The sequence below is a fragment of the Cnephaeus nilssonii genome (genome assembly GCF_951640355.1).
Source record: "Cnephaeus nilssonii genome assembly, chromosome: 8".
In the NCBI taxonomy this organism is placed as follows: domain Eukaryota; kingdom Metazoa; phylum Chordata; class Mammalia; order Chiroptera; family Vespertilionidae; genus Cnephaeus; species Cnephaeus nilssonii.
Genome location: NC_137079.1, coordinates 100,287,455 through 100,315,307, shown reverse-complemented (window position 1 = coordinate 100,315,307; position 27,853 = coordinate 100,287,455). Strand labels below are relative to the sequence as shown.

General features: G+C 44.3%; 1 protein-coding gene across 2 annotated transcripts in view; it reads left to right on the top strand.

Annotated features, from left to right (window-relative positions):
• FREM2 (FRAS1 related extracellular matrix 2) overlaps window positions 1-27,853 on the top strand; it is a 337,043-nt gene that overhangs the window by 256,737 nt on the left and 52,453 nt on the right. For both annotated transcript variants that reach the window (XM_079779003.1, XM_079779002.1), the window contains 3 exons: window positions 4-307; window positions 7,514-7,645; window positions 9,050-9,381. In XM_079779003.1, coding sequence (XP_079635129.1) covers window positions 4-307; window positions 7,514-7,645; window positions 9,050-9,381 — 768 coding nt within the window. The remainder of the gene's footprint in view (window positions 1-3; window positions 308-7,513; window positions 7,646-9,049; window positions 9,382-27,853) is intronic.

The following is a 27,853-nucleotide window of genomic DNA, read 5'->3' as shown; positions in this document are numbered from 1 at the left end:
TAGGCTTGCAATCCTAAATATTCAAACTATGACAAAACAGGTTCTATTTGTACAAGTGAGAACATCAATGACACTTTGACTCTGTACCGATGGCTGATTAGTGCACCCACTGGCCCTGATGGTGTGACCAGCCCCATGAGAGAAGTGGACTTTGACACCTATTTTACATCATCCAAGATGATCACTTTAGACTCCATATACTTTCAACCTGGCTCCAGGGTACAGTGTGCGGCTCGTGCTGTCAATACCAATGGCAATGAAGGCCTGGAGCTTATGAGCCCTATTGTAACCATCAGTAAAGAAGAAGGTAACATATTGCTATTTTCATATGAAGATCACTGGGATACCATGGCATATTGGAAATGTTTAATTTCTGGTTATTAAATTTTTTCAAATGCCCCATGTGTTTTATAATATGCTATACTAATAAGTACTTAAAAGTGAGAATCTGTTTTAAAATATTTATTAAAAAAATATTGGTTCATTCCACATTTTAAAATCACCTATCATACACCAGAATTTTTGCTGGCATATAATTGCTTTATGCTCAGAATTTTAAATAAATAAATAAGACAAGATTATTGTCCTCAAGGAGTTTAAACTCATATTGAGGACACAAAGTTTAATCTGGACAGGGCACAGAAATGAAAAAGTGGTAGTGATTAGTTCTACCCAGAATGGGTCAGGAAAGGTTTTATTAAACAGGAGATTCTTAATCTGAATCTTGAAAACAGAGGGAAAAAGGCATGAGTAATGACTCAGAGAAGCATGAAAAAACATGGAATATTCTGGGAACTAAAAGTAGAGAAATGGAAGGCGTGTGAGAGGATCAAGAAATGAAGCAGATGTTATACAAGGTTCAGACCTAGGAAATTTGGCTCATATATGATGTTAAAACACTCCAAGTTAGTTGTTGCATGAGTAGGAGTTTGCTGGAGTCTGAAAAGGAAGTATTATCCAGGTAGAGAAGTATGTACAAGTGCCCAGACCTTGATAATACTAGGGAGATTGTGTTCAGAACTGGAGCTTGACACTTTGGGTGGAGAATAGGATATGGTTAAAGATAATAATGAAAAGATAGGAAATCCACTTTATAAACCAATCCTTCACTCTACAGAAACCATTTAAATTAGATTTTAAAATACCTGTTTATTTATAAGATTCTATTTCTAAAACTTGTATTTGCATACAAGACTTAGAAGTATACTTGCTGCATAAAGAAATGACTATGTACCACCCCCCCATTATTTAGTAAGGATCAATATTTTTTAATGTAATGTATAGTAAATATGCTCTTTTATTGGGATTAAAACATGGTGTTTAAGTTTCTCTTAAAACCAAAATTTTGAGTTGGTACCAAAAATAGAAAAATTAAGAAATACCTTAAAATGTCCTACTAATAAAACAGACAGCCCAGGTACTGAGGCCTGCCTTCTGATTTTATTCCTGTCCTAATACCCCAGTTTGTACAAGTAGAAATTTATATTTCCTAGATATCTTCAAATTGTAATTCCCTTTCATGATATTAAAATGAAAACATCAAAATTACTTTAAAGCAAATATTGGAGAAATATTTTTATGTCAAAATTCATGAGTGTCAGAGAAAGAGAGAGAGAGAAGGGGAGGGAGAAAGAGAGGCAGAGAGAGAGAGAAGAGAAATAATGAGCTATCTACACTAATAAAAGAGAAAAATGTTAATTGACCATACCTTCGCTACGCCCACAGCCAATCAGAAGCGATATGCAAATTAGGCCAACAAAGATGGAGGGTAAATTTGCATATGCAGGAGGGGAGGGCTGTGTCTGACACTGCTACAGGGTCGAGTCCACCATCGGGACCCAGCAGGCCTGGTGGCAGCGCCTGTCAACACCTGCAAGGTCCAGGCCACCATCAGGGACCAGACAGGCATGGCGGGCAGCACCTGTCGCCACCTGCGGGGTCCAGGTCGCCCTCGGGGTGTAGGCAGGCAGGGCAGACAGTGTCTGATGCCGCCCGCAGGGTCCAGGCAGCCATCGGGGTCCGGCAGGCATGGCGGGCAGCCCCTGATGCCTCCCACAGGGTCCAGGCCGCCATCGGGGACCGGACATGCATGGCGGGCAGTGCCTGTCACCACCTGTGGGGTCCAGGCAGCCCTCGGGGTCAGGCAGGCATGGTGGGCAGCGCCTGACTCCACCCACGGGGTCCAGGCAGCCATCGGGGTCAGGCAGGAATGGCAGGCTGTGCCTGATGCCACCTGCGGGGTCCAGGTCGCCATTGGAGTCCGGCAGGCATGGCGGGCAGCGCCTGTCACCACCTGCAGGGTCCAGGTCACCATCGGGGACCAGACAGGCATGGCGGGCAGGGATTGTCGCTGCCCGTGGGGTCCAGGCCACCATCGGGACCGGGCAGGCCATGTGGGAAGCTCCTGATGCTGCCCGCAGGGTCCAGGCAGCCATCTGGGTCTGATCAGGCCAGGCGGGCTGAACCTGACTCTTCCCGCTGGGTCGAGCCCACCATCGGGGACCCAGGTAGGCTGGGGTGGCCAGGGTCTCTGGGATCATTATCTGCCCCTGGGCCGCCTGTGGACACTGGTGGAGCAGACCAGGGTTGAACTTTTTAATGAAAATGGGATGCTTGTGCCCCGGCCCCCCGCGCCCGTCCCTGGCGAGGAGAGGGCAGTGGGCAGTTAGCAGGTACCAGGGCTTGGAATGGACTGGGAGCAACCTGCAGGCATGCTACCAGGAAGAGGTGCTGAACCATGATGACGCAGAGGGCTGACTGATAGAGGCGGGAAAAGGTGCAAATGAGGCGGCTCTTGCTGGCGCTGAGCTTGAAAAGCGCATCAACAGCCTGATGGACTAAATCGCCTTTCTGAAGAAGGTGCATGAAGAGGAGATCGCTGAGCTGCAGGTGCAGATCCAGTACACTCAGATCTCCAAGTCCGACCTCTCTGCAGCGCTCAAGGACATCAGTGCCCAGTAGGAGAAGCTGACTGCCAAGGACATGCAGAATGCAGAAGAATGGTACAAGAGCTGCTCACCATGTTGACCAAGAGTACTGCCAAGAACACCTATGGGGTGCGCGCCGCCAAGGACGAGGTGTCTGAAAGCTGCCGCCTGCTCAAGGCCAAGACCCTGGAGATCAAAGCATGCCGGGGCATGAACGAAGCTCTGGGAAAGCAGCTGCAAGAGCTGGAAGATAAGCAGAACTCTGATGTTAGTGCTATGCAGGACACAATCAACAAATTAGAAAATGAGTTGAGAACTACAGAGAGTGAAATGGCATGACATTTAAAAGAATACCAGGACCTCCTCAATGTGGCTTTGGACATTGACATTGCAGCTTACAGGAAACTCTTGGAAAGTGAGGAGACCCAGCTCAGTTTCACCAGCGTGGGAAGCATAGCCAGTGGCTACACCCAGAATTCCCAGATCTTTGGTCAATCTGCCTAAGGTGGTTTACAGACTAGCTCCTACTTGATGTCCACTCACTCCTTCCCTTCTTAATACACGAGCAACATCCAGGAGGAGCAAATCGAGGTGGAGGAGACCATTAGGAAGCTAAGGATAAACCCCACTCTGAAGGAGAAGCTGAAGAGGAGGAGAAGGAGAAGGAAGTGGCTGACAAAGAGGAAGGAGAGGAAGAGGAAGAAGGTGCCAAGGAAGAATTTGAGGATGCAAAGGAGGAAGAAGGAGGTGAAGGTGAAAGAGAAGATGCCCGAGAAGCTGAGCATGAGAAGAAAGATGAAGGTGCTGGGGAGGAGCAAGCAACCAAGGAAAGATTGAGCCCTCCTTTCCTTAATTATTTCAGGAATAATTCTCCTGAAACCAGGTCAACCCCATCACCAACCAAGCAGTTGAGTTCCCGATACTATATGAATTAAGAAGTCAATATATATAATATTCTGAGGTGACTCAGGTTGGACATTAAATGTTGTGCTATGACTTTTCTCCTTATGAAGAGTATCTGTTTGCTTGCAGAGTGGCTTCCAGCCTGTGCATGGTCCACGCTTATGTGTTCAAGATCTATGACAATGTGAATAATTCAGATGTTTACAATAAAAACACATGAATACATGAATTCACTGATATTAATGTTAAACTTCATGGAAAAAATAGTTTTTTGAATCTTTGGTGGTTAGAAATTAAAGACCTCAAATCATATGCAATAAACATTAAATAAAGTTACACTGAATGACAAAAAAAAAAAAAAATACATTAGGGGCCAGGAAACGTTCAAAGAACTGGGGAACCATTCCCAAATCAGGAAGGGAAGTCACAGGGTGTATATTATTGCTATGAATACAGTATTTTCTACTACTTACAACATATACCATGTAATGTATTAGATGCCTTCCTAGCGCATGAAGTATGTATTCTCATAGAGTAATACTGGTACATATGTTATAGTTATGGCAGTATGTCATATCCTATCTATATTAATAAAAGGGTAATATGCTAATGAGACCTTCCAGAAGTCCTTACAGACAAAGCCATGGTGGTGGGACCAAGGCAGAGGCAGTTAGGGGTGATCAGGCCAGGAGGGGAAGGCAGTTGGGGATGATCAGGCCAGGAGGGGAGGGCAGTTGGAGGTGATCAGGCTGGCGGGGGGGACAGTTGGGGGCAAGCAGGCTGGCAGAAGGGACCAGTTGGGGGTGAGCAGGCCGACAGGGGGGTGTAGTTGGGGACAATCAGGCCAGCAGGCAGAGTGGTTAGGGGTGATCAAGCAGGCAGGCAGGTGAGTGGTTAGGAGCCAGCAGTCCTGGGTTGCGAGGGGGTTGTCCAACTGTCAGTTTAGGCCCAATCCCACAAGGGTCTCAGATTGGAGAGGATGCAGGCCAGACTGAGAGACAACCCCCCCCCCCATGCACAAATTTCGTGCACTGGGCCACTAGTAATTTATAATACACATACTGTAAGAAATTACATATATAGAGAAAACTAAACATTTTGTTCTTTTATTTCAAAGACACATAATTTTCTGTTTTAAAAATAAGTGCATTTTTTAGTTTTATTAGCTTATAAATAATGTATATATTTATAACTAGCAATAAGTATATTATTCTACAGTAAACATCAAATCACTTAATTAAACTAACTTACTTTTTTTCCATTGATTTTCAATCATCCATACTGTGTCTGTTCATACTTTATATTAAAACTAAAGGCTTGGTGCATGAATTTCATGCACTGGGGGGTGGGGGTGTCCCTCAGCCCAGCCTTATTCCTCTCCAATCTGGGACCCCTCGAGGGATGTCTGACTGCTGGATGTCCGATCCCACAGGCAGTCGGACATCCCTATCACAATCCGGGACTACTGGCTCCTAACCACTTGCCTGCCTGCCTGCCTGATTGACCCTACTGCTTCTGCCTGCCAGCCTGATCACGCCCTAACCGCTCCCCTGCCAGCCTGATTAACAACTAACTGCTCCCCTGCCTGCCCAATCGCCCCCAACTGCCCTCCCCTGCAAGCCTGGTCCCCTCCTAACTGCCCTCCTCTGCAGGCCTGGTCCCCACCAACTGCCCTCCCCTGCCAGCCTGGTTTCCCCCAACTGCCCTCCCCTGCGGCCTGATCTCGCCCCCAATGGCCCTCCCCAGATGGCCTGATCTCACCCCCAACTGCCCTTCCCTGCCAGCCTGATCACCCCTAACTGCTTCTGCCTGCCTGATCACCCCCAACGGCCTTCCCCTGCCGGCCAATTTGGTTCTGCCCTTCCCTGCTGGCCTGGTTGCCCCCAACTGCACTCCCCTGCAAGCCTGGTCCCCTCCTAACTGCCCTCCTCTGCAGGCCTGGTCCCCACCAACTGCCCTCCCCTGCCAGCCTGGTTTCCCCCAACTGCCCTCCCCTGCGGCCTGATCTCACCCCCAATGGCCCTCCCCAGCTGGCCTGATCTCACCCCCAACTGCCCTTCCCTGCCAGCCTGATCACCCCTAACTGCTTCTGCCTGCCTGATCACCCCCAACTGCCTTCCCCTGCCGGCCAATTTGGTTCTATGCTAGTCAGCGTCAAAAGCTCTGCCTCTTAGGCAGCCATTGGCTCCTCACAGTTGACCCAGATTTGGTTCTGATTGGTCAGTTTCTATGCCAGTCAGCATCAAAAACCCCACTTCCTAGGCAGCCATTGGCTTTTCGCAATTCACACAGATTTGGTTCTGATTGGTCGGTTTCTATGCCAGTCAGTATCAAATCTCCGCCTCCTAGGCAGCCATTGGCTCCTTACAATTCACCCAGATTTGGTTCTGATAGGTCGGTTTCTATGCCAGTCAGCATCTCTGGGCCTATCTCCGGGCCTGAGCATAGTGGCGGGGCTGATCAGCAGCCACCCCAGGCTGCTGGCAAGCAGCTGAACTGCTGATCTCTGGGAGAGAGAGAGAGAGAGGCTTGGCTGCTGGTGAGGCTGCCACTGCTGATCAGCCCTGTCTCTCTCTCTCTCCGGGAGGTCAGCAGTTCAGCCCACGCACTTGTTGCACGCGCAGCCTGGCAAACCGAACAGTTGAGCCTCCTGGTTGTTGAGTATGTGACGGACCCAGGGTTTTTATATATTAGGACTAGAGGCCTGGTGCATGAAATTTGTGCACAGGTAGGGTCTCTAGGCCTGGCCAACAATCAGGGCCGATATGTGGGGTGACTGGCGGGGCAATCAGGGAGCCCCTGCTGGCTCCCACTTTGGCTGGCCTGGAGCCTGCAGGCTAGGGGAAGCTCCTGCACTGAGCATCTGCCCCCTGGTGGTCAGTGCACATCATAGCGACCTGTTGTTCTGCTGTTTGGTTGATTTGCATATTAGGCTTTTATTATATAGGACTAGAGGCCCGGTGCGTGAAATTCGTGCACGCGGGGGAGGATAATCCCCAGCCCAGCCTTCACCCTCTCACAATCCAGGACCCCTCTGGGGATGTCCGACTGCCAGTTTAGGCTGAGGTATTGGGCCTAAACCAGCAGTTGGACATCCCTCTCATAATCCGGGACTGCTGGCTCCTAACTGCTCACCTGCATGCCTGCCTGATCACCCCTAACCACTCCCTGCCTGATCACCCCTAACTGCTTGCCTGCCTGCCTAATTGCCCCTAACCCTTCTGCCTGCCTGCCTGATTGCCCCTAACTGCTTGCCTGCCTGCCTGATTGCTCCTAACCACCTCTGCCTCGGCTCCCACCACAGTGGCTTTGTCCAGAAAGACATCCAGAATGACGTCCAGACGGTCATTTGACTGTCCAGTGTAATTAGCATATTATGCTTTTATTATTATAGATAATTTTGTGACTATATGCTCATAACCTAGAATATTCAGCATATATTAAATCACATTGAACTATATTTTTCTCAAACTCTATAAAAATACCCCAAATGTTAGGAAGTAGCCAGTAAACTTTTTGTTATAATTACTTCTCACACTATGGTCTTCTGCTTTCTATTCCCAGAAATGCCTTGAGTCCAGAGAAAATATTAAAATACATGGAAAAATCATAGTGCCTATTTTTAAAATATTCTTTAGACGTTGTCTGTTACCTACTTTTAGCATAAATGTGTTCATTTTTAGGTCTTTGTCAGCCTCGGGTGCCAGGGATAGTGGGAGCAGAGCCATTTTCAGCTAAATTGCGCTACATGGGCCCCGAGGACCCAGAGTACGCAAACCTTATCAGGCTCACGGTGATGATGCCACACACAGACGGTAGGTGACTTGGGTAAACAAAGTCGTGAAAAGTTTACTTCCATGTTTATTTTACTGAATACTCTATTTAACTAAGCAGACAATAAGTGCTCAATTTGCAACTTGAGCTTCAAGTTTTTCTGTTTCTTTCAAATGTTTCTGCTTTTTTTCTGCCCATTTAACATTCTGGCATTTTAAGCATTCTCTAACATTAGATAAACTTAACATATGTCGAAACACAATAGAATAAAATGTTGGTTAACATGCTAGCTATTATGAAATAGCACAAATATGTCTTCAAAACTTTTTATCTTGGACTTATAATAAAGCATTTTGGTATCTCAAATGTTTGCCTTCAACATGTATTTGCTATTTCATAGCTGTAGTTTTAGAAATCCCTCCCAATATTTATTGCAATAACTACGACATTTCTTAGGTACTGAAATAAAATTAAGAATGCAACTAGGATTATTGTATTTTTTGTTCATTTTCTCTGGGTAGGGAAGTATGGCCAGAATTTGTGAGTCGATAATTTTACTTATACTTTATGAACATTTTTCTATATACAGAAGACATTTTCAAGTTGTATTCCACTCAATTCACTTTATACCTGAAGTAAATTATTTGTTATTACTCAGTTGCTAGTTATATTTTAAGTAGTTAAGAGAGATGAAATGTTAAGTACTATCAGAAACTACAAGGTAAACTCTCCCACCCTCATAAAATGTTTTATCTGTTTTTTACAAACCCAAATTTGTTTTGAGCAGGCAGATTAGATTGACAGGAATCTGTACCTCTTTATGACATAACATTGGTTCCACATTGGATCGCTCTCTCTATAGGTTCATTTTGGATATGTGACTCAGGGGTGCAAAGGGTGGAGGAGAAACCTATCAGGCAAAAATGGACGTACCACAGTGAGAGAATAAGGTGGAAGAGACCAATAATATTTTAGTATTATTACAAAAATTGCTTTAATGTTATAGATCTCCTGAAAAATTCCCAGGACCCTAAGTGGTACTGAGAAACTACTTTGATAATCATTGCTCTATAGTATTTTATGACTTGTCTTCTCAAGAGATAAAGAAATTAGAAAGTGTTCTAAGCCCTTTGCTGTTAGCAAACAAAATAGATCCAGAGACATGGACACATGCAACAGACTGGAGAGTCTCAGACAGAGGGAAAGGGGGGAAAGCAGAGGGGTCTGGGGGGGGGGGGGAGGCAGGAACAGATTAACCAAAGAACTTATATGCATAACCATGGACACTTAATAATAGTGCGGTGAAGGCCTTAGGAGGGGGAGAGGAGGGGAGGAGGGAAGAGGAGGTAATTGTAGGAGGAAGAAAGAGGACATCTGTAATACTTTCAAGTATAAAGATTATTATTTTTAAGAAGAATGGTAACAATGATTACAATTCCTCATAGGCATGCTCCCTGTGATCTCCACTAAAGAACTTTCCAACTTCGAGCTCACTCTCAGCCCTGATGGCACAAGAATTGGAAACCACAAGTGCTCGAATCTCCTAGATTATACTGAAGTAAAGACCCATCACGGTTTTTTGACTAATGCTAGAAAAAATCCAGAAATAGTTGGAGAGATGTATCCTTACCAGTACAGCTCATCTATCAGAGGTTCCAGTACCTTACGCTTCTACCGAAATCTGAACCTCGAGGCCTGTTTGTGGGAGTTTGTTAGCTACTATGACATGTCAGAACTTCTCACCGACTGTGGAGGCGCTATTGGAACAGATGGACAGGTATGAATTTTTAACATCTAAATTTTGGTCACTGATAAACCAGTTGGCTTGTTCAGTTACATAGATTTGGACCAAATCCAGTTTTCCATCTTGGTGATATAATTCATTAAGTATAAGAGGGACCAAATAATTGGCATGAATGGTGTGAAAAGCCATGTCTATTTCTGGAACAATGTATCAAAATATATCTATTTTTAACAACATTCTGAATCTGCTATGATATAATAAAAATCTAAATATTAATTGGTTTTCAAAATATACATTCTCTGACACACTTTTCTATCTTTTATATATACAACCCAGATAGCTCCTCTAGTGAAGTCCTGCACTTACCTGCTTAAGCCTTATCCTATTATATTTGGCCACTTCTCCAATGTATCAAGGACATTTTTAATGCAAATGTTGCCCTCTACTATATTCATCTCTCCAGCCAAATTTTACCATAAAATGATCAGCTAAATTTACTATCCTTTGCTGGTGTCTTTTTTTAAAATCACAATTTCATTATTTAATTTTTAAGTTCAGTATTTTTTTTTCTTTTTATTACCACTGAAAGCTAGAAAACTCATTGTTATGATTTGAAGTTGAGTTCCCTAAGGTTCTACTTTGCATTAGGTGAAAACTGGCAACTTGCAGGTTTCAGTTAAGTTTTGTCTGTCTGAGAGGCTTAAGTTATATAATCCTAATATATAAAAACCCTGTGTTGTGAGGACTAGTAAGACCAAGGCTTGACCAACTGGAAGTCAGTCCTGCAGGCAGTTCCACTGCAGGCAGTTCCCCGGCACTAACTGCTGAGGGGGCTGCGAATCAGCCTCTGTGGCAGCTTTTGATCAGCACTTGCCTTTCTATTTCTCTCCCAGTCTGGCCAGCAGCCGCACCTTCATTTCTCTTCAGGCCTCCACTGAGGCTGCTGATCAGCCCCACCTTTCTGATCAGGTCCCATTGATAGGCCAAGAGACACTGACTGGCATAGGAACCGACCAATCAGAACCAAATGTGGGTGCTGTGAAGAACCAATGGATGCCTAGGAGGCAGAGCTTTTGACATTGATTGGCATAGGAACTGACCAATCAGAACAGAATCTGTGTGCTGTGGGGAGCCAATGGCTGCCTAGAAGGCAGAGCCTTTGATGCTGACTGGAATAGAAACCAACCAATCAGAACCAAATCTGGGTGCTGTGGGGAGCCAATGGCTGCCTTGGAGGTTGAGCATTTCACGCTGACTGGCATAGAAACTGACCAATCAGAACCAAATATGGGTGCTGTGGGGAGCCAATGGCTGCATAACAGGCAGAGCTTTTGATGCTGACTGGCATTGAAACTGACCAATCATAACCAAATCCGGGTGCTGTGGATAGCTAATGGCTGCCTAGGAGGCAGAGCTTGTGACGCTGACTGGCATAGAAACTGACCAATCAGAACTAAATTGGCCAGCAGAGGAGGGCAGTTTGGGGAAACAAGGCCAGGAGGGGAGGGCAGTTGGGGGAAACCAGGCCAAGAGGGGAGGGCAATTGGGGACAAGATCAGGCTGGCAGGGGAGGGCATTTAAGGGTGATCAGGCTGGCAGGCAGAGGAAGTTAGGGGTGAGTAGGCAGGAAGGCTGGTGAGCAGTTAGGAGCCAGTGGTCCAGGATTGTGAGAGGGATGTCCCAGATTGGAGAGGGTGCAGGCTGGGCTGAGTGAACCCTCCACCCCCCTCCCATGCATGAATTTTGTGCACTGGGCCTCTAGTCTAGAGTAATAAAAGCGTAACATGCTAATTATATCAGACAGTCAAACGACCTTCCGGACGTCATTCCAGATGTCCTTCTGGATGAAGCCGCAGCAGTGGGTGCTGAGGCAGAGGCGGTTAGGGGCAATCAGGCAGGCAGGTGAATGGGTAGGGACAATCAGGCAGGCAGGCAAGCAGTTAGGGGCATCAGGCAGGCAGGCAGAGTGGTTAGGGACAATCAGGCAGACAGGCAAGTGGTTAGGGGTGATTAGGCAGGCAGAGTAGTTAGGGGTGACCATGCAGTCAGATGAGTGGTTAGGGGCGATCAGTAAGGCAGGTGAGTGGTAAGGGGCAATGAGGCAGGCAGGCAGAGGCAGTTAGGGGCAATCAGGCAGGCAGTCAATTGGTTGGGGCAATGAGGCAGGCAGGCGAGTGGTTAGGGGTGATCGGGCAGGCAGGAGAACAGTTAGGGGAGATTTGGCAGGCAGGCAGAAGGGTTAGGGGCAATCGGGCAGGCAGGAGAGTGGTTAGGAGTGATCAGGCAGGCAGGCAGAATGGTTAGGGGTGATCAGGCAGTGAGGTGAGCAGTTAGGGGTGGTCAGGCAGGCAGGAGAGCAGTTAGAGGTGATCAGGCAGGCAGGCAAGTGGTAGGGGCGATCAGGAAGGCAGGTGAACGGTTAGGAGTGATCAGGAAGGCAGGCAGAGTGGTTAGGGGTGATCAGGCAGGCAGGCAGGTGAGCAGTTAGGAGCCAGCAGTCCCAGATTGCGAGAGGGTGCAGGCAGGGCTGAAGGACACTCCCTCCCTCTGTACACAAATTTCATGCACAGGGCCTCTAGTTTAAAATAAAATTTTAAAATAGCATAACCATGATAGAGAAGCATAAACATCATAGAAAAGACTAGATTCAGTGTAAATTATTAAAATTTTAGGACCTTATTATAAAATTCTAAAAGCCTCAGCTGAATGGCAAAACAACCTAATAAACATATTGCTTACTCTCTTAGAATAAAACCATGACTCTAGAGAAAAGACCATCTCATTTTCCCCTACTTTCTTCCTTGGGCTTAAACTTCTACCCCAGCTATTGATGTTTTCCTACATCCCACCTCCTAGTCCCCACCACCCACCAACACTCATTTTTAAATAAAGGTGAGGAAGAAGAAAATATAAATTAAGGTAGAAGAAATCTAACCCTTTGAAATATTTGTCTAATTGTTCCCATTAGTTTGGGGTTTTAGAGAAGAAAAATACCTAATAATTGTACTAACAATAACAATAATGATGGAAATAACATTTATTTAATGTTTACTATGTGCCTGACATTCTTCTAAGCACTTTATATATTTCCACTAAGTCTGTCCTCACAACACTCTTGCGACAAGTACCAATTTTGTCTATTTATTTATTTACTAGTGGCCCGGTACACAAAATTCATGCGAGGGGATGGGTCCCTCAGCCCGGCCTGCACCCTCTCTAATCTGGGACCCCACAGGGATCAGGCCTAAACCAGCAGTCAGACATCCCTCCCACAATCTGGGACCGCTGGCTCCTAACTGCTCACCTGCCTGCCTGCCTGATTGCCCCTAACCGCTTCTGTCTGCCAGCCTGATCGCCCCCTAACCACTCCCCTGCGGGCCTGATTGATGCCTAACTGCTCCCCTGCCTGCCAGATTGTCCCCAACTGCCCTCCCCTGCTGGCCTGATCACCCCCAACTACCCTCCCCTGCCAGCCTGATCGCCCCCAACTGCCCTCCCCTGCCATGACCTGCCTCGTCTGACCAGACCCCCCACTCCTCCGCGTGAGGCGGTGGAGACACCAGTACCGTCCTCCTCCATGACGCATGGAGCTGTGGGACCCCCAGACCTCAACGTAATGTGCAGAGCGGCCACCCGGCCCCACCTCCTCTGTGCATGTGGCCATCTTGTGGTGGTCATCTTCAGACAACGTCGCGCATGAGTGTCACCTAGGCTTTTATTAATATAGATTTTTGTTTTGTTTGTTAATCCTCACCCAAGGATATTTTTCATTGTTGTTTTTTGTTTTGTTTTGTTTTTTATTGTGTGTGTGTGTGTGTGTGTTTTAGAGAGAGTGGAAGGGAGGGTGAGAAACAGAGAGAGAAAAACATCAATGTGAGAGAGATACATTGATTGGTTGCCTTCTGCATGCGACCCAGCTGGGGTAGGTATTGAGTCTGCAACCAAGGTACATGCCCTTGACCGGAATTGAACCTGGGACTATTCAGTCCACAGGCCAATGCTCTATACACTGAGCCAAACAGCTGGGACTAATTTTGTCTCTTGTTTAGAAATGAGAAAGTTGAAGCAAAGAGATTTCAAATGGCTTGCTTGGGCAAATCACTTGTAAGCCTGTGCTCTTAACCATATTTTGGTACTTATCTAGATATTTAATTGAGTAAATTAAAAGGTCATTTCATTGGGTGAATGTGAGGAATGGGTATGGTCACAGGTACTTGTACCTTCTGTGCTGGGTACAAGAATGCTGCCCAATAACAGTCGTATAAATGTGTGCAAGATTATATCCACACCCACTGTTGGTAAAATTATGCAAATACATGTCTTTACACCAGTAGACTATAGTTTCATTTGAGCACTGGCCAATCAGATTGAAACACACTTGAAAGAGGGCAAACTAATTACTTGGTGAACACATTTTACTTTAGAATTTTACGAGTTTTACAAACTTTTACATTTCTGCATTTAGAATGAGGAAAATGGGCAAAAATAAAAGTCAATCATCAACATAGGTAAATGTGCTTCATAGTAGCTTTATATTTTTGCCCACTCCATTGGACAACATCTTAAAGAAGCCAATGCTGACTCGGGCTTATTTTTCTCTAACAATTCCACAGAGCCCTGGCCAAGCATCTAGTAGATGTTAATTTCCTTCTTCTAGTCCTTCATTAGACTTGGCACTTAGATCAAGGTAATCACTGTGCACACAAATTTTACTAACTGGTAATTACTTCTGCCAGGAACAGCAGGATGCAAAACTGATTTTTTTTTTAATGTGGTCTTTGTAGTTAAAGCTACTGCCATGACATGTTGCCAAGTTCCTGTGTTTTTCTTTGTTATTAAAAAGCTGTTTCTAACATCCTTTGAAAGGGTTTTCTGACTTACCCAATTGCCCACATTCAAATTTTTTAACTTAGAAGAAAGAGTTAGCAAACTGAAGGAATCACCTGAAAAGTCCAGGATGATTATCTGTTAACAACAAATGAAATATTAAGTTTTATGCAATTTGGCTACAGCTTGTTTTAACTGATATTATGACTATTTCTGTTTTAGCCATCTGATTTATTGTAAATTCATTAATTAAAGCTATATTCCATGAAAACCTACTCTATGCCTGAGATCATACGAAGAACCTATTGAGGACATCGATACAGAGCTTACATTTAAACAATATAGAGTTTTAAGAGTCAAATCGTTACTCTTTTTCGTTGTTGTTGTTGTTTAAAGTATTATATATGTCTCCTTTTTCCCCCATCGACCCCTCCCCGGCCACTCCCATCCCCCAGGACAAGCCCCCACTGCCCCAGTGTCCCTGTACAATGGTTATGCTCATATGCATGCATACAAGTCCTTTGGTTGATCTCTTACACCCCCTTCCTAGTCTCCCCTGCCTTCCCTCTGAAATTTGACAGTCCCTTTGGTGTTTCTCTGTCTCTGGATCTATTTTTGTTCATCAGTTTATGTTGTTCACTATATTCCACATATGAGTGAGATCATGTGATATTTATCTTTCTCTGACTGGCTTATTTCACTTTGCATAATGCTCACCAGGTCCATCCATGCTGTTGCAAATGGTAAAAGTTCCTTCTTTTTTTAGCGGCATAGTAGTCCATTGTGTAGATGTACCACAGTTTTTTAATCCACTCATCTGCTGATGGGTACTTAGGCTGTTTCCAAATCTTAGCTATTGTAAATTGTGCTGCTATGTACATAGGGGTGCATATATCCTTTCTGATTGGTGTTTCTTATTTCTTGGGATATATTCCTAGGGTTTAATCTCAAATTTACAGGGAACTCATAAAACTTAACAATAGGAAAATAGACAATCCAATAAAAAAATGGGCAGAGGACCTAAATAGACACTTTTTGAAAGAAGACACAAAGAAGGCCAAGAGATATAAAAAATATATTCAAAGTCACTAATCATCTGAGAGATGCAAACCAAAATGACAATGAGAGAGAACAACCAAGATGGCGGGGTAGGTAAACACCTGTACTTGCTGCCTCTCACAACCACATCAAAACTACAAGTAAGAGATAAAACAAATATTATCCTGAACCACGGGAAAACTGGCTGAGTGGAAGTTCTACAACTAGAAGGAAAGAAAAAAGCACACTGAGACTGGCAGGAGGTGCGGAGGTGCAGCAGTGCGGAGGTACGGAGGTGCGCATGAAACGGGCTGGCAACTGGGTGCGCTGTTGTTTTTTTCTATTGGGAGGGAGATACAAGCTCCTGATTGCTCTGAACTCCAGTTCTGGGCGAGACTCTGGGGACCCAGACTCTTAAGGGGAGAAACTGCACTGTCTGGCATCGGGCTAGAATGCGAGGGCAGCTTTCTCTCAGAGGTGCTCGCAGCGATCATTGTTCCTGCACAGGGCTGAGGGACACGGAGACACAGGGAACTCTCCGGGGCAGGGCCGACTGGCAGCCATTGCTGTTTGCTAAGCCCTGGTGATTCCCTGAGACCCTGCCTAACCCAATTTACAACCCCACCCAAGCTGTCCGCAGAGGCTTTTGCATATGAATGGCCTGTCCTCTTGCAACCTAAAACCTAACAAACTGTAGCTGGGTCAGAGAGCTCCAAAGCTTCCAAAAGAAGGCCTAAGGCCTGGCAGCAGAAGCCTGCATTGCTTCACAGCTGGGCCTCATCTGGGCACCTCCAAACCCCAAACAAAGAGGAGGAATCTGCAGATCTCTCTGTAGCTCCTGCTGGGCAGCCTCAGGCAGTGGCTGACTTTGCACCTCCTTGGAGATCCAAGAACCAGTGTACCCAGTGGTCAGTGTGAGACCATAGCGGATTACAACTCTTCACATCCATAAGCGACACACTCAAGGGGAAGACTCAGTGAGCACCAAAGTCCCAATGAAGCAAGTCCTGACCCATAAGGGTGTCTCCAGCACAGCAGTTCTCCCATTGTAGACACAGCTGGTCCTCACAGCCAATTGGCCTGGAGGTTAATTCCTCCCAGTGATACCAACAGCAATCAAGGCTTAATTACAACAAGACGGTGTACACAGCCCACAAAGGGGTGCACCAAGAGTGTCCACCTCAGGTAATTGGGGAGGCTGAGCCACTGGGCCCTATAGGACACCTAGCACACAAGGCCACTCTTTCAACACAGAGAAGCAGCCAAAACGCGGAGACAAAGAAACATGTCACAAATGAAAGAAATGGAGGAAAGCAAACTACTAGATATAGAGTTAAAAACCACAGTTATAAGGTTACTCAAGAATCTTCTAGAAACCTCTGAGAAATATAGTGAAACCCTCAAGGATATGAAAAAGGACCAATCAGAAATTAAGCATATACTGACTGAAATAAAGAATAATATACAGAGATCCAACAGCAGACTAGAGGATCACAAGAATCAAATCAAAGATTTGAAATACGAAGAAGCAAAGAACACCCAACCAAAAAAGCAAAATGAAAAAAAGAATCCAAAAATATGAAGATAGTGTAAGGAGCCTCTGGGACAACTTCAAGCATACCAACATCTGAATTCTGGGGGTGCCAGAAGAAGAGAGAGAGCAAGATATTGAAAATGTATTTGAAGAAATAATGACAGAAAACTTCCCCCACCTGGTGAAAGAAATAGACTTACAAGGCCATGAACTGCAGAGAACCCCAAACAAGAGGAATCCAAAGAGGACCACACCAAGACACATCATAATTAAAATGCCAACGGCAAAAGACAAAGAGAGAATATTAAAAGCAGCAAGAGAAAAACAGTTAGTTACCTACAAAGGAGTACCCATACGACCATCAGCTGATTTCTCAACAGAAACTATGCAAGAGGGAGTGGCAAGAAATATTCAAAGTGATGAAGAGCTTCACAGATAAGAAAAAACTAAAGGAGTTCATCACCACCCAACAGTATTATATGAAATGCTGAAGGGTATTCTTTAAGAAGAGGAAGAAGAAGAAGAAGGTAAAGATAAAAATTATGAACAAAGAAGTGACAACAAATATATATCTATCAACAAGTGAATTTAAAAATCAAGTGAATAAAAAATCTGATGAACAGAATAAACTGGTGACTATAATAGAATCAGGGGCATAGAAAGGGAGTAGAGTAGCAATTCTCAGGGGGGAAGAGGGTGTGAGGGCGCGGGAAGAGATTGGACAAAGATCTTACACCCATGGACGAGGACAGTGGGGGCGGGGAGGTAAGGGCATGGGGTGGGGTGGGAACCGGGTGGAGGGGAGCAATGGAGGTGGGGAGGAACAACTGTAATAATCTGAACAATAAAGATTTATTTTAAAAAGTGACAATGAGGTACCACCTTACACCTGTTAGAATGGCTATCATTCACAAATAAACAAGTGCTGGAGAGGATGAGGAGAAAAAGGAACCCTCGTGCACTGCTGGTGTGAATACAGACTGGTGCAGCCACTGTGGAGAACAGTATGAAGTTTCCTCAGAAAGTTGAAAATGAAACTCCCATTTGACCCAGTAGACCCAAATCATTACTCTTACAAAAGTTCAGGATTTTCACCGAAACCGGTTTGGCTCAGTGGATAGAGCGTCTGTCTGCGGACTGGAAGGTCCCAGGTTCGATTCCGGTCAAGGGCATGTACATTTGTTGCAGGCACATCTCCTGGTGGGGGATGTGCAGGAGGCAGCTGGTCGATGTCTCTCTCTCATCGATGTTTCTGGCTCTCTATCCCTCTCCCTTCCTCTCTGTGAAAAATCAATAAAATATATTTTAAAAAAAAAAGTTCAGGATTTTACTTGCAAAAAAAAAGAAATGTGGATACTCTCTAATAATATTTAATATTAAAATCATTTTTGTATTTATATTTCCTTTTTATTTAGCTTTTTGTTTTCTTCATTTTTCAATTATAGTTGATATTCAATATTATTTTTTATTAATTTAATTTTTACAGAGCAGTGGTTAGACATTTATATAATTTACAAAGTCATCCCCTCATAATTCTTGTACTCACCCGGTATCATACATATCACAATATTATTGATTATATTTGCTATGCTGTACTTTATATCCTATGACTATTACTGTTTTCTAACTACTGATTTGTACTTCTTTTTTTTTTTTTGTCCCATCATCATTTGTCCCATCTATGCCCTCTTCCACCTCCACCCCCACCACCGTCGCAATTACCATACTGTTGTCCATGTCCATGAGTTCTCTCTCTGTTTTTTTTTTTTCTTTTTTGTTCAATCCTTTCACCCCACAAGCTCCACTCCCCTCACCAGAGCTGTTGGCCTGCTCTCTATTGAGTTTGTCTCTATTTTGCTTGGTAGTTCAGTTTGTTCATTAAATTCTTCATATGAGTGGAATCATATGGTATTTGGCTTTCTCTGACTGGCTTATTTCATTTAGCATAATGTTTTTCAGGTCCATCCATGCTGTCCTTAAAGGGTAATATTTTCTACCTTTTTAAGGCTGAGTAGTATTCCATTGTGTAAATGTACAACAGCTTTTTTGTCCACTCATCTACTGATTGGCACTTGGGCTATTCAAAATCTTGGCTTTTGTAAATAACACTAATGAATATAGGGGTGTATATATTCTTTGAAATTAGTGTTTCAGGTTTCTTTGGATAAATTTCCCAAAGTGGATTCACTAGGTCATAAGGTAGTTCCATTCTTAAGTTTTGAAGTATTTCCATACTGCTCTTCACAGTGGCTGCAACAATCGGCATCCCCACCAACAGTGCGTAAGGGTTACCTTTTATCCACATCCTCACTAATACTTGTTGTTTGTTGATTTGTTGATGATAGCCATTCTGACAGGTGTGAGGTGATATCTCATTAGTGCTTTAATTTACATCTCTTTGATGATTAGTGACAGTTGTTCTCTTTCATTTCTGATTTATTTGGGTCCTCTCTTTTTTCTTTTTCTTTTTTTTAAATTTCTTTATTGATTAAGGCATTACATATGTGTCCTCATCCCCCCATTACCCCCCCCCAACCCACCTCCCAACTCATGCCCTCATCCCCTGTTGTCTGTGTCCATTGGTTAGGCTTATATGCATGCATACAAGTCCTTTGGTTGATCTCTCCCCCTTACTCCTACCCTCCCTACCTTCCCTCTGAGGTTTGACTGTCTGATCTATGCTTCTCTGTCTCTGGATGTTTTTGTTCATCAGTTTATGTTGTTCATTATATTCCATAAATGAGAGTTCATGTGATATTTATCTTTCTCTGACTGGCTTATTTCACTTAGCATAATGCTCTCCAGTTTCATCCAAGCTGTTGCAAATGGTGAGAATTCCTTCTTTTTTACCCCAGCATAGTATTCCATTGTGTACATGTACCACAGTTTTTAATCCACTCATCTGCTGATGGGCACTTAGGCTGTTTCCAAATCTTAGCTATGGTGAGTTGTGCTGCTATGAACATAGGGGTGCATATATCCTTTCTGATTGGTGTTTCTAGCTTCTTGGTATATATTCTTGAAGTGGGATCACAGGGTCAAATGGGAGTTCCATTTTTAGTTTTTTGAGGAAACTCCATACTGTTTTCCACAGTGGCTGCACCAGTCTGCATTCCCACCAGCAGTGTAAAAGGGTTCCTTTTTCTCCGCATCCTTGCCAATACTTGTTGTTTGTTGATTTGTTGATGATAGCCATTCTGACAGGTGTGAAATGGTACTTCATTGTTGTTTTGATTTGCATCTCTTAGATAATTAGTGACTTTGAGCATGATTTCATATGTCTCTTGGCCTTCCTTCTGTCTTCTTTCAAAAAGTGTCTATTTAGGTCGGTTGCCCATTTGAATGGATTGTTTATCTTCCTTTTGTTAAGTTGTATGAGTTCCCTGTAGATGTTGGAGATTAAACCTGATATCATTGGCAAATATGTTCTCCCATGCAGTGGGCTTTCTTGTTGTTTTATTGGTGGTTTCCTTTGCTGTACAAAAGCTTTTTATTTTGATATAGTCCCATTTGTTTATTTTCTCTTTAGCTTCCATTGCCCTAGGAGCAGTATCAGTGAAGAAGTTCTTTTGGCGTATGTCAGAGATTTTTTTGCCTATAGATTCCTCTGGTATTTTTATGGTTTCCTGTCTTATGTTTAAGTCCTTTATCCATTTTGAGTTTATTTTTGTGTATGGTGTAAGTTGGTGGTCTAGTTTCATTTTTTTTGCATGTATCAGTCCAATTTTCCCAACACCATTTATTGAAGAGACTGTCTTGACTCCATTGTATGTTCATGCCTCCTTTGTCGAATATTAATTGGGCATAGTGATTTGGGTCGATTTCTGGGTGCTATATTCTATTCCATTGATCTATATGTCTGTTCTTGTGCAAGTACCAGGCAGTTTTGAGAACAGTGACTTTGTAATACAGCTTGCTATCTGGTATTGAGATCCCACCTACTTTGTTCATCTTTCTCAGGATTGCTACAGCTATTCGGGGACTTTTTTTTATTCCAAATGAATTTTTGGAAAGTTTATTCTAGGTCTGTGAAATATGCCGACCATACCACCCTGAACATGCCTGATCTTGTCTGGTCTCTTTTTTTCTTGATGAGCCCGATTAAAGGTTTGTCAATCTTGTTTATCTTTTCAAAGAAGCAGGTCTTGGTTTCATTATATCTTCTATTTTTGTTTAACTCTATTTTATTTATTTCTGCTCTAATTTTATTATTTTCTTCTTTCTACTCACTCTGGCTTTTTCTTTTTTAAGTTCCTTTGAGTGTAAAGTTAGATTATTTATTTGAGCTTTTTCTTGTTTCTTGAGATAGGACTCTAATGCTATGAATTTCTCTCTTAGGACTGCTTTCCCTGTGTTCCATCGATTTTTTGTTGTGTTCTCATTTTCCTTTATTTGAAGGTCTTTTTTTTTCTTTCTTGATCTCACTGTTAAATCATTAATTATTTAGGAACATGTTATTTAGCGTACATGTCTTTGTATGTTTTTCAATTTTCTTCTTTTGGTTGATTTAAAATTTCATAGCAATATGTTCAGAGAAGATGCTTGATATGATTTCAATCTTCTTAAATTTATTGAGAATTTTTTTGTGTCCTAACATGTGTTCTATCCTAGAAAACATTCCACATGCATTTGAGCAGAATGTATATTCTGCTGCCTGGGGGTAGAATGCTTTGAAGATATCAATAAATCCATTTGATCTAATGTGTCATTTAAGACTACTATCTACATATTGATTTTCTGTGTGGAAGATCTATCTTTTGATGTCATTGTGTAGATGTACCACAGTTTTTTAATCCACTCATCTGCTGATGGGAACTTAGGCTGTTTCCAAATCTTAGCTATGGTGAGTTGTGCTGCTATGAACATAGGGGTGCATATATCCTTTCTAATTGGTGTTTCTAGCTTCTTGGGAGAACATATTTGTCAATGTGTTAAGAACATATTTGCCAAATTGTTAAAATCCCCTACTATAACTGTATTACTGTCAGTCTCTCCCTTTATGTCCATCAAGATTTGCTTTACATACTCAGGTGCTCCTATGTTGGGTACATAAATGTTTACAAGGGTTATATGCTCTTGTTGTTATTGCTTATCATTATGTAGTGTCCTTCTTTGTCTCTTACTATATCCTTGGTTTTAAAGTCTATTTTGTCAGATATAAGTATTGCTACCCAGCTTTTATTTCCCTTTCCAGTTGCATGAAATATCTTTTTCCACCCTTTACTTCAATCTGTATGTAAATTCCATCCCTTTAGTTTTAGTCTGTGTGTCTCTTGAAGACAACATATACATGGGTCTTGTTTTCTTATCCATTCAGCTACTTCATGTGTATTGATTAGAGCATTTAAGCCACACTTAAAGTAATTATTGATAGGTACAAATTTATTACCATTTTATTTCTTAGGTATATTCCTCTGTTTTGTTTTGTTTTTTCTTTTTCTTCTGTTTTTTTAAGCAAACACTTTATCGTTTCCTGTAATGCTGGTTGGGCAATAACAAACTCCTTTATTTTGTATGGGAAGCTCTTTATCTCTCCTGCAATTTTAAATGATAGCCTTGCTGGGTAAAGTAATCTTGGTTGTAGGTCCTTGTTTTTCAGCACTTCGAATATTTCATGACAGTCTATTCAGGCCTAAAATGTTTCTGTTGAGAAACTAGTTTATAGGAGCTTTTTTATGCATCACTGGCTGCCTTTCTCTCTAGGCTTTTAAGATTTTCTCTTTGTCTTTAACTTTTGGCATTTTAATATGATGTGTTTGGTATTGGACTTCTATGTCTTTTTCCTCTCCCTTCTCCTTGTGGTGCACCCATCATATGGATGTTGTTAAGCTTTAAGTTGTACCAAAGGTCCCTTAAATTATCCTTATTTTTGTCTTTTTTTTCTTTTTTACTACTCTTATTGGTTTTTGTGTGTGTGTTTTTCTATCTTGTCTTCCAAACCACTGATTCAATCCTCTGCTTCATTGAGCCTACTGTTTAATCCTTACAGTGTATTCTTTATTTCAGATTTGGCATTCTTCATTTCTGACTGGTCCTTTTTATGGTTCCTATATTCTTTTCTATGCTGCTGAGTATCTTTATAATCCTTACTCTGAACTCTATATCTGATAAATTGTTTACTTCCACTTCATTTAGCTCTTCTTTAGGAGAATTCTCCTATTCTGTTATTTGAGGCCTGTTTCTTTATCTCCCATTTTGTCTGTCTCTTTGTGTTTGTTTTCTATGTATTAGATAGATCTGCTACAACTCACAGTCTTTGTAGGGTTGCCTTATGTAGTAGGTAGTGGGTGGGACCCAGTGGCACAGTCTCCCTGATCACCAGAACTGGGTGTTCTAAGATTGTCCCTTGTGTGCATTGTGTGGACCCTCCTGTGGTAATTGAGTCTTGATTGCTATTGGCCCATTCATGCGTGGGCTCAACCCTCAGCCTGACTGACTGAGGCTCAACCGCCGACACAGCATGTAGGCATGTAGGCTGCTGTGCAGGTGTTGATCACACAACACAGAATTCACTTCAGCATGTTTGGTGCCTGTCGATATCTCCCTGTGGCAGGGAGAAGTTTATTATATCCTGCTCCGTTGTTGTGTGAAGCTGGTCACTGGGTGTATTGGCTCTGGGCCTCTTGGGAGGGACTCTGGTGCAGGCCAATGTCAGACATTGTCTATGATTGGCCCTGAGCAACCTGTTTAGAGTTATCAGCAATCCACAACTTGTGGCTTCCTCTACTGGGCCTGGCTGCATGAGGAAGGACCAAGCTGCAAACTAAGGTCTGGTTTTGGTAATCCTAGGCCCAGGAGCAGGTCAGGCAAAGATTCAAGGCACCTAGGAATATACCTTTACCTGCAGGCTATCTGTTAATCTCAGTCACTTAGTGAGCCTCCAGCTGTAGTCCTCATCAGGGCATAAGCTCCATGGGTAAGGTGAGATGGATTTCAATGCGTGAGATATGCTCTCCCCAGGCTAATACTGTATGGATTAGACAGGGGAAAGGTCTGCCTGAGAAAGATGGCTTCTGCGGTATCGGGGGATGACTCAGCATAGGGTCCAGGCAGCTGTCTTTCCACTCTTTCCTCAGAGTGACCATTCCTGGACTCTCCTCACACAGCTCTAGTCTATTCTGCCCTCCCTCTGTTGGATTCCAAGGTGAATGGCAAATGAAATGTTGTATATTGGCCCTTTAAGAGACTATCTCTAGCCATCTCTCCCTGGCAGACAAAAACCCCACTGCTTTTCATAGCCAGATGTTATATGGAAACCTTTCCTGGTTCTGTTGCTCTGACCTGGGGGCCCCAGTTTGGGGTTTAGATCCCAGACTTCTCAGGGGAATCCCCCCCCCCCCCACAGATGAATTATCTCTCCAGAACTTCAGCTGCTACCTGTGTGAGCCTGGCCAACCCTCTCGCATGTCTGCACTTTCTACCAGTGTCAAAGAGGCCTCCTCTTTACATCCTTGGTTATAAGGCTTCTCTCCAACTAGTCTTCAGGATAGTTATTTAGGATAATTTTTCTATATTTCAGTTGTAATTCCATTTTAGTCTGGGAGAAGGTCAGTGTAACTTCAATCTAAACTGCCACCATCTTGGAATCCACTTTTTTTTTCTTTTTTGCTCCATCCCTCCACCCTCCTCAATCCTCCACCCCACTCCCCCACTATCTCCCACACACACACACCAGAGCTGTCTGCCTGCTCTCTATCTCTGAGTCTGTCTCTATTTTGCTTGGAAGTTTAGGTTGTTGATTAAATACCATATATGAGTGAAATCATATGGTTCTTACCTTTCTCTGGCCAGCTTATTTCACTTAGTCCAATGTTCTCCAGGTCCTCTCCTGTCACCTTTTTTACCCATCTTTCCAAATACCCTCCCATCAGGCAACCATTAACTTGTACTCTGTTGCTGTGAGTCTATTTCTGTTTTGTTTGTTCATTTATTTTGTTCTTTAGATCCAATCCAAATATAAGTAAAAGTATATGGTATTTGTCTTTTTCTGTCTTTCTTATTTCATTTATATTAATACCATCTAGGATCATCCATGTAGTAGCAAATGGTAAGATTTGATTCTTTTTTATGGCTGAGTAATACATATGTACCACTTCTTCATCCAATCATTGATCGATTGGCACTTAGTCTGCTTCTGTATCTTGGCTATCCATATATATAAAAAGCCAGGGGCCATCACGACAGAAACAACCAGACCGACGACCGAACAGGCTGCATGGGGCAACAAGGCCGGCAGAGGGGTTAGTGAGGGACGACCAAATGGCTGAATAGCAAGCTGCATGGGGCAACCAGGCCAGCAGGGAGGTTAGGGAGGGATGACCAAACAACTGAACAGCAGGCTGTGTGGGGTGACCAGGCCAGCAGGGGGGTTAGGGAGGGATGACCAAATGAACAAGCAACAGGTTGCATGGGGGACCAGGCTGGCAGGGGGGCAGTGAGGGGTGACCAGACCCCAGCAGGGGGGGGTGCAATTGGGGGCAACCAGTCTGGTGGGGGAGCAGTTAGGGGTGACTAGGCCAGCAGGGGGGCAGTAGGGGGCAACCAGGCCGGCAGGGGGGAGGAAGTTAGAGGTGACCAGGCCAGCAGGGGAGCAGTTGGGGTCAACCAGACCGGCAGGGAGAGCAGTGAGGGATGACTAGGCCGGTTGGGGGTGACCAGGCTGGCAGAGGGGCAGTTGGGGGCAACCAGGCTGGCAGGGAGGGCAGTAAGGGGTGACCAGGTCAGCGGGGGGACAGTTAGGGGCAACCAGGCCAGAGGGGAGGGCATTTGGGAGCAACCAGGCCAGAAGTGGGAGCAGTTAGGGGTGACAAGGCCAGCAGTGGGGGCAGTTAGGGGCAACCAGGCTGGCTGAGGGGGGCAGTGAGGGGTGACCAGGCTAGTGGGGGGGGGCAGTTAGGGGTGACCAGGCCCTGGCCGGGGGAGCACAGTTGGGGGTGACAAGGCTGGTTGGGGAGCAGTTAGGGGTGACCAGGCCAGCAGGGTGGAAGTTGGGGGCAACCAGGCTGGCGGGGCGAGGGGGGCAGTGAGGGACGACCAGGCCAGTGTGGGGGGCAGTAGGGAGTGACCAGGCCGTTAGAGGTGACCAGGCCAGCCGGGGGGCATTTGGGGCAACCAGGCCGGCAGGGGGACAGTTAGGGGTGATCAGGCCAGCTGGCAGAGACAGTTAGGGGTGATCAGGCTGGCAGGGGAGGCAGTTAGGGGCAATCAGGCAGGCAGGCAGGTGAGCAGTTAGGAGCCAGTGGTCCAGGATTGTGAGAGGGATGTCCGATTGGAGAGGGTGCAGGCTGGGCTGAGGGGACCCTCCCTCCCCATGCACAGATTTCATGCACCGGGCCTCTAGTCTATGTAATAAAAACCTAAGCGACTGATATGACAAAACAACCAGAACAACTGGTTGCTATGATGCGCACTGACCACCAGGGGGCAGACGCTCAGCAGGAGCTGCCCCCTGGTGGTCAGTGCGTTCCCACAGGGAGACCACCGCTCAGCCAGAAGCCAGGCTCAGGGCTAGCAAGCACAGAAGCAGTGGCAGGAGCCTCTCCCGCCTCCACAGCAGTTCTAAGGAGCAGCGAGCCTAGCGGTAAGGAGCAGTGAGCAGGCGGGTAGTAAGGAGCAAGTGACCCTAGACTACAAGAGGGCAGAGGCTGCACTGAGGGACTCTCTCCCCCCAGTGCACAAATTTCGTGCACTGGGCCTCTAGTTATAAATAATGCTGCAATGAACATAAGAAAGCATACTAGTATATCCTTTCAAATTAGTGTTGTGAATTTTCTAATAGGTACCTAAATTTTGAATTGCTGGATCATAAGGGAGTTAGTTCTATATTTAGTTTTTTTTGAAAAAAAAAAAGTCCATACTGTTTTCCATAGTGGCTTCACCAATTTTCAAAACCAACAACAATGCATGAGCATTTCTTTTTTAACACCCTCACCAACATATGTTGTTTGTTGATTTATTGACAATAGCCATTCTAACAGGTGTGAGATAATATCTTCTTGTTGTTTTAAGTTGCATTTTTCTCATGATTAGTGACATTGAGCATCTTTTTATATGTCTATTGGCTTTTTACTAAATTCATTTATCAGTTTAGAGGTTTTGAGTGGGATTTTTAGGGCTCTCTGTATATAGTACCTGCAAAGTTTACTTTTTCTTTCCAATTTAGATGCCTTTTATTTCTTTCTCTTCTCCGATTGTGATGGCTATGACTTCAATACTATGTTGAATAAAATTGTACAAGTGAACATTCTTGTCTTGTTCCTGATCTTAAGGAAAATGCTTTTAGGATTTCACCATTGTGTGTTTGTCATATATGGCCTTTATTATATTGAGGTATATTCCCTTTATCTCCATTTTGCTGAGAGTTTTTATTATAAATAAATGCTATTTTTTTGTCAAATGCTCTTTTTACATCTATTGATATGGTCATATGAATTTTACCTTCCAATTTGTTTATGTGGTATATACCATTAATTGATTTGCAGATATTGAACCAACCTTTCATCTCACAAATAATTTTCATTCAATCATTCTAATAGAGAGGGAACATGCTAATTGACCCTCATGCCGTCGCAAAGATGGTGGCGCCCACAGCCAATAAGGAGAGAATATGCTAATTGACTGCCACGCCCTCATTGATGGTGGCGCCCACAGCCACAAGATGGCAGCGCCCAGTCCCCTCAGCCCCCTCACCCCCCCAGCTGCCTAGGGCCAGCCCAAGGCGCAGGCAAGCCTCGGATGGTGGCTGCCCAGCTGACGCCAAAGTGCAGGCAAGCCTCAGATAGCAGCTGCCCAGCTGCCCAGGGCCAGCCTGAGTCACAGGCAAGCCTCGGATGACAGCTGCCCAGCTGCCCAGGGCCACCCGAGGCTCAGGTAACCAGGGCCGGCCAAGGCTTGCGCTGCTGGCAGTGGCAGCAGCAGAGGTGTGATGGGGCGTCACGTTCCCCTGATTGCTGGGTCACCTCCCGCCCCTCAGGGCTCCTGGACTGTGAGAAGGGGCAGGCCAGGCTGAGGGACACGCCTCTCCAGTGCATGAATTTTCATGCACAGGGCCTCTAGTGGTATATGAACTTCTAAACATCCTCCTGAATTCAGTTTCTGCCAAGACTG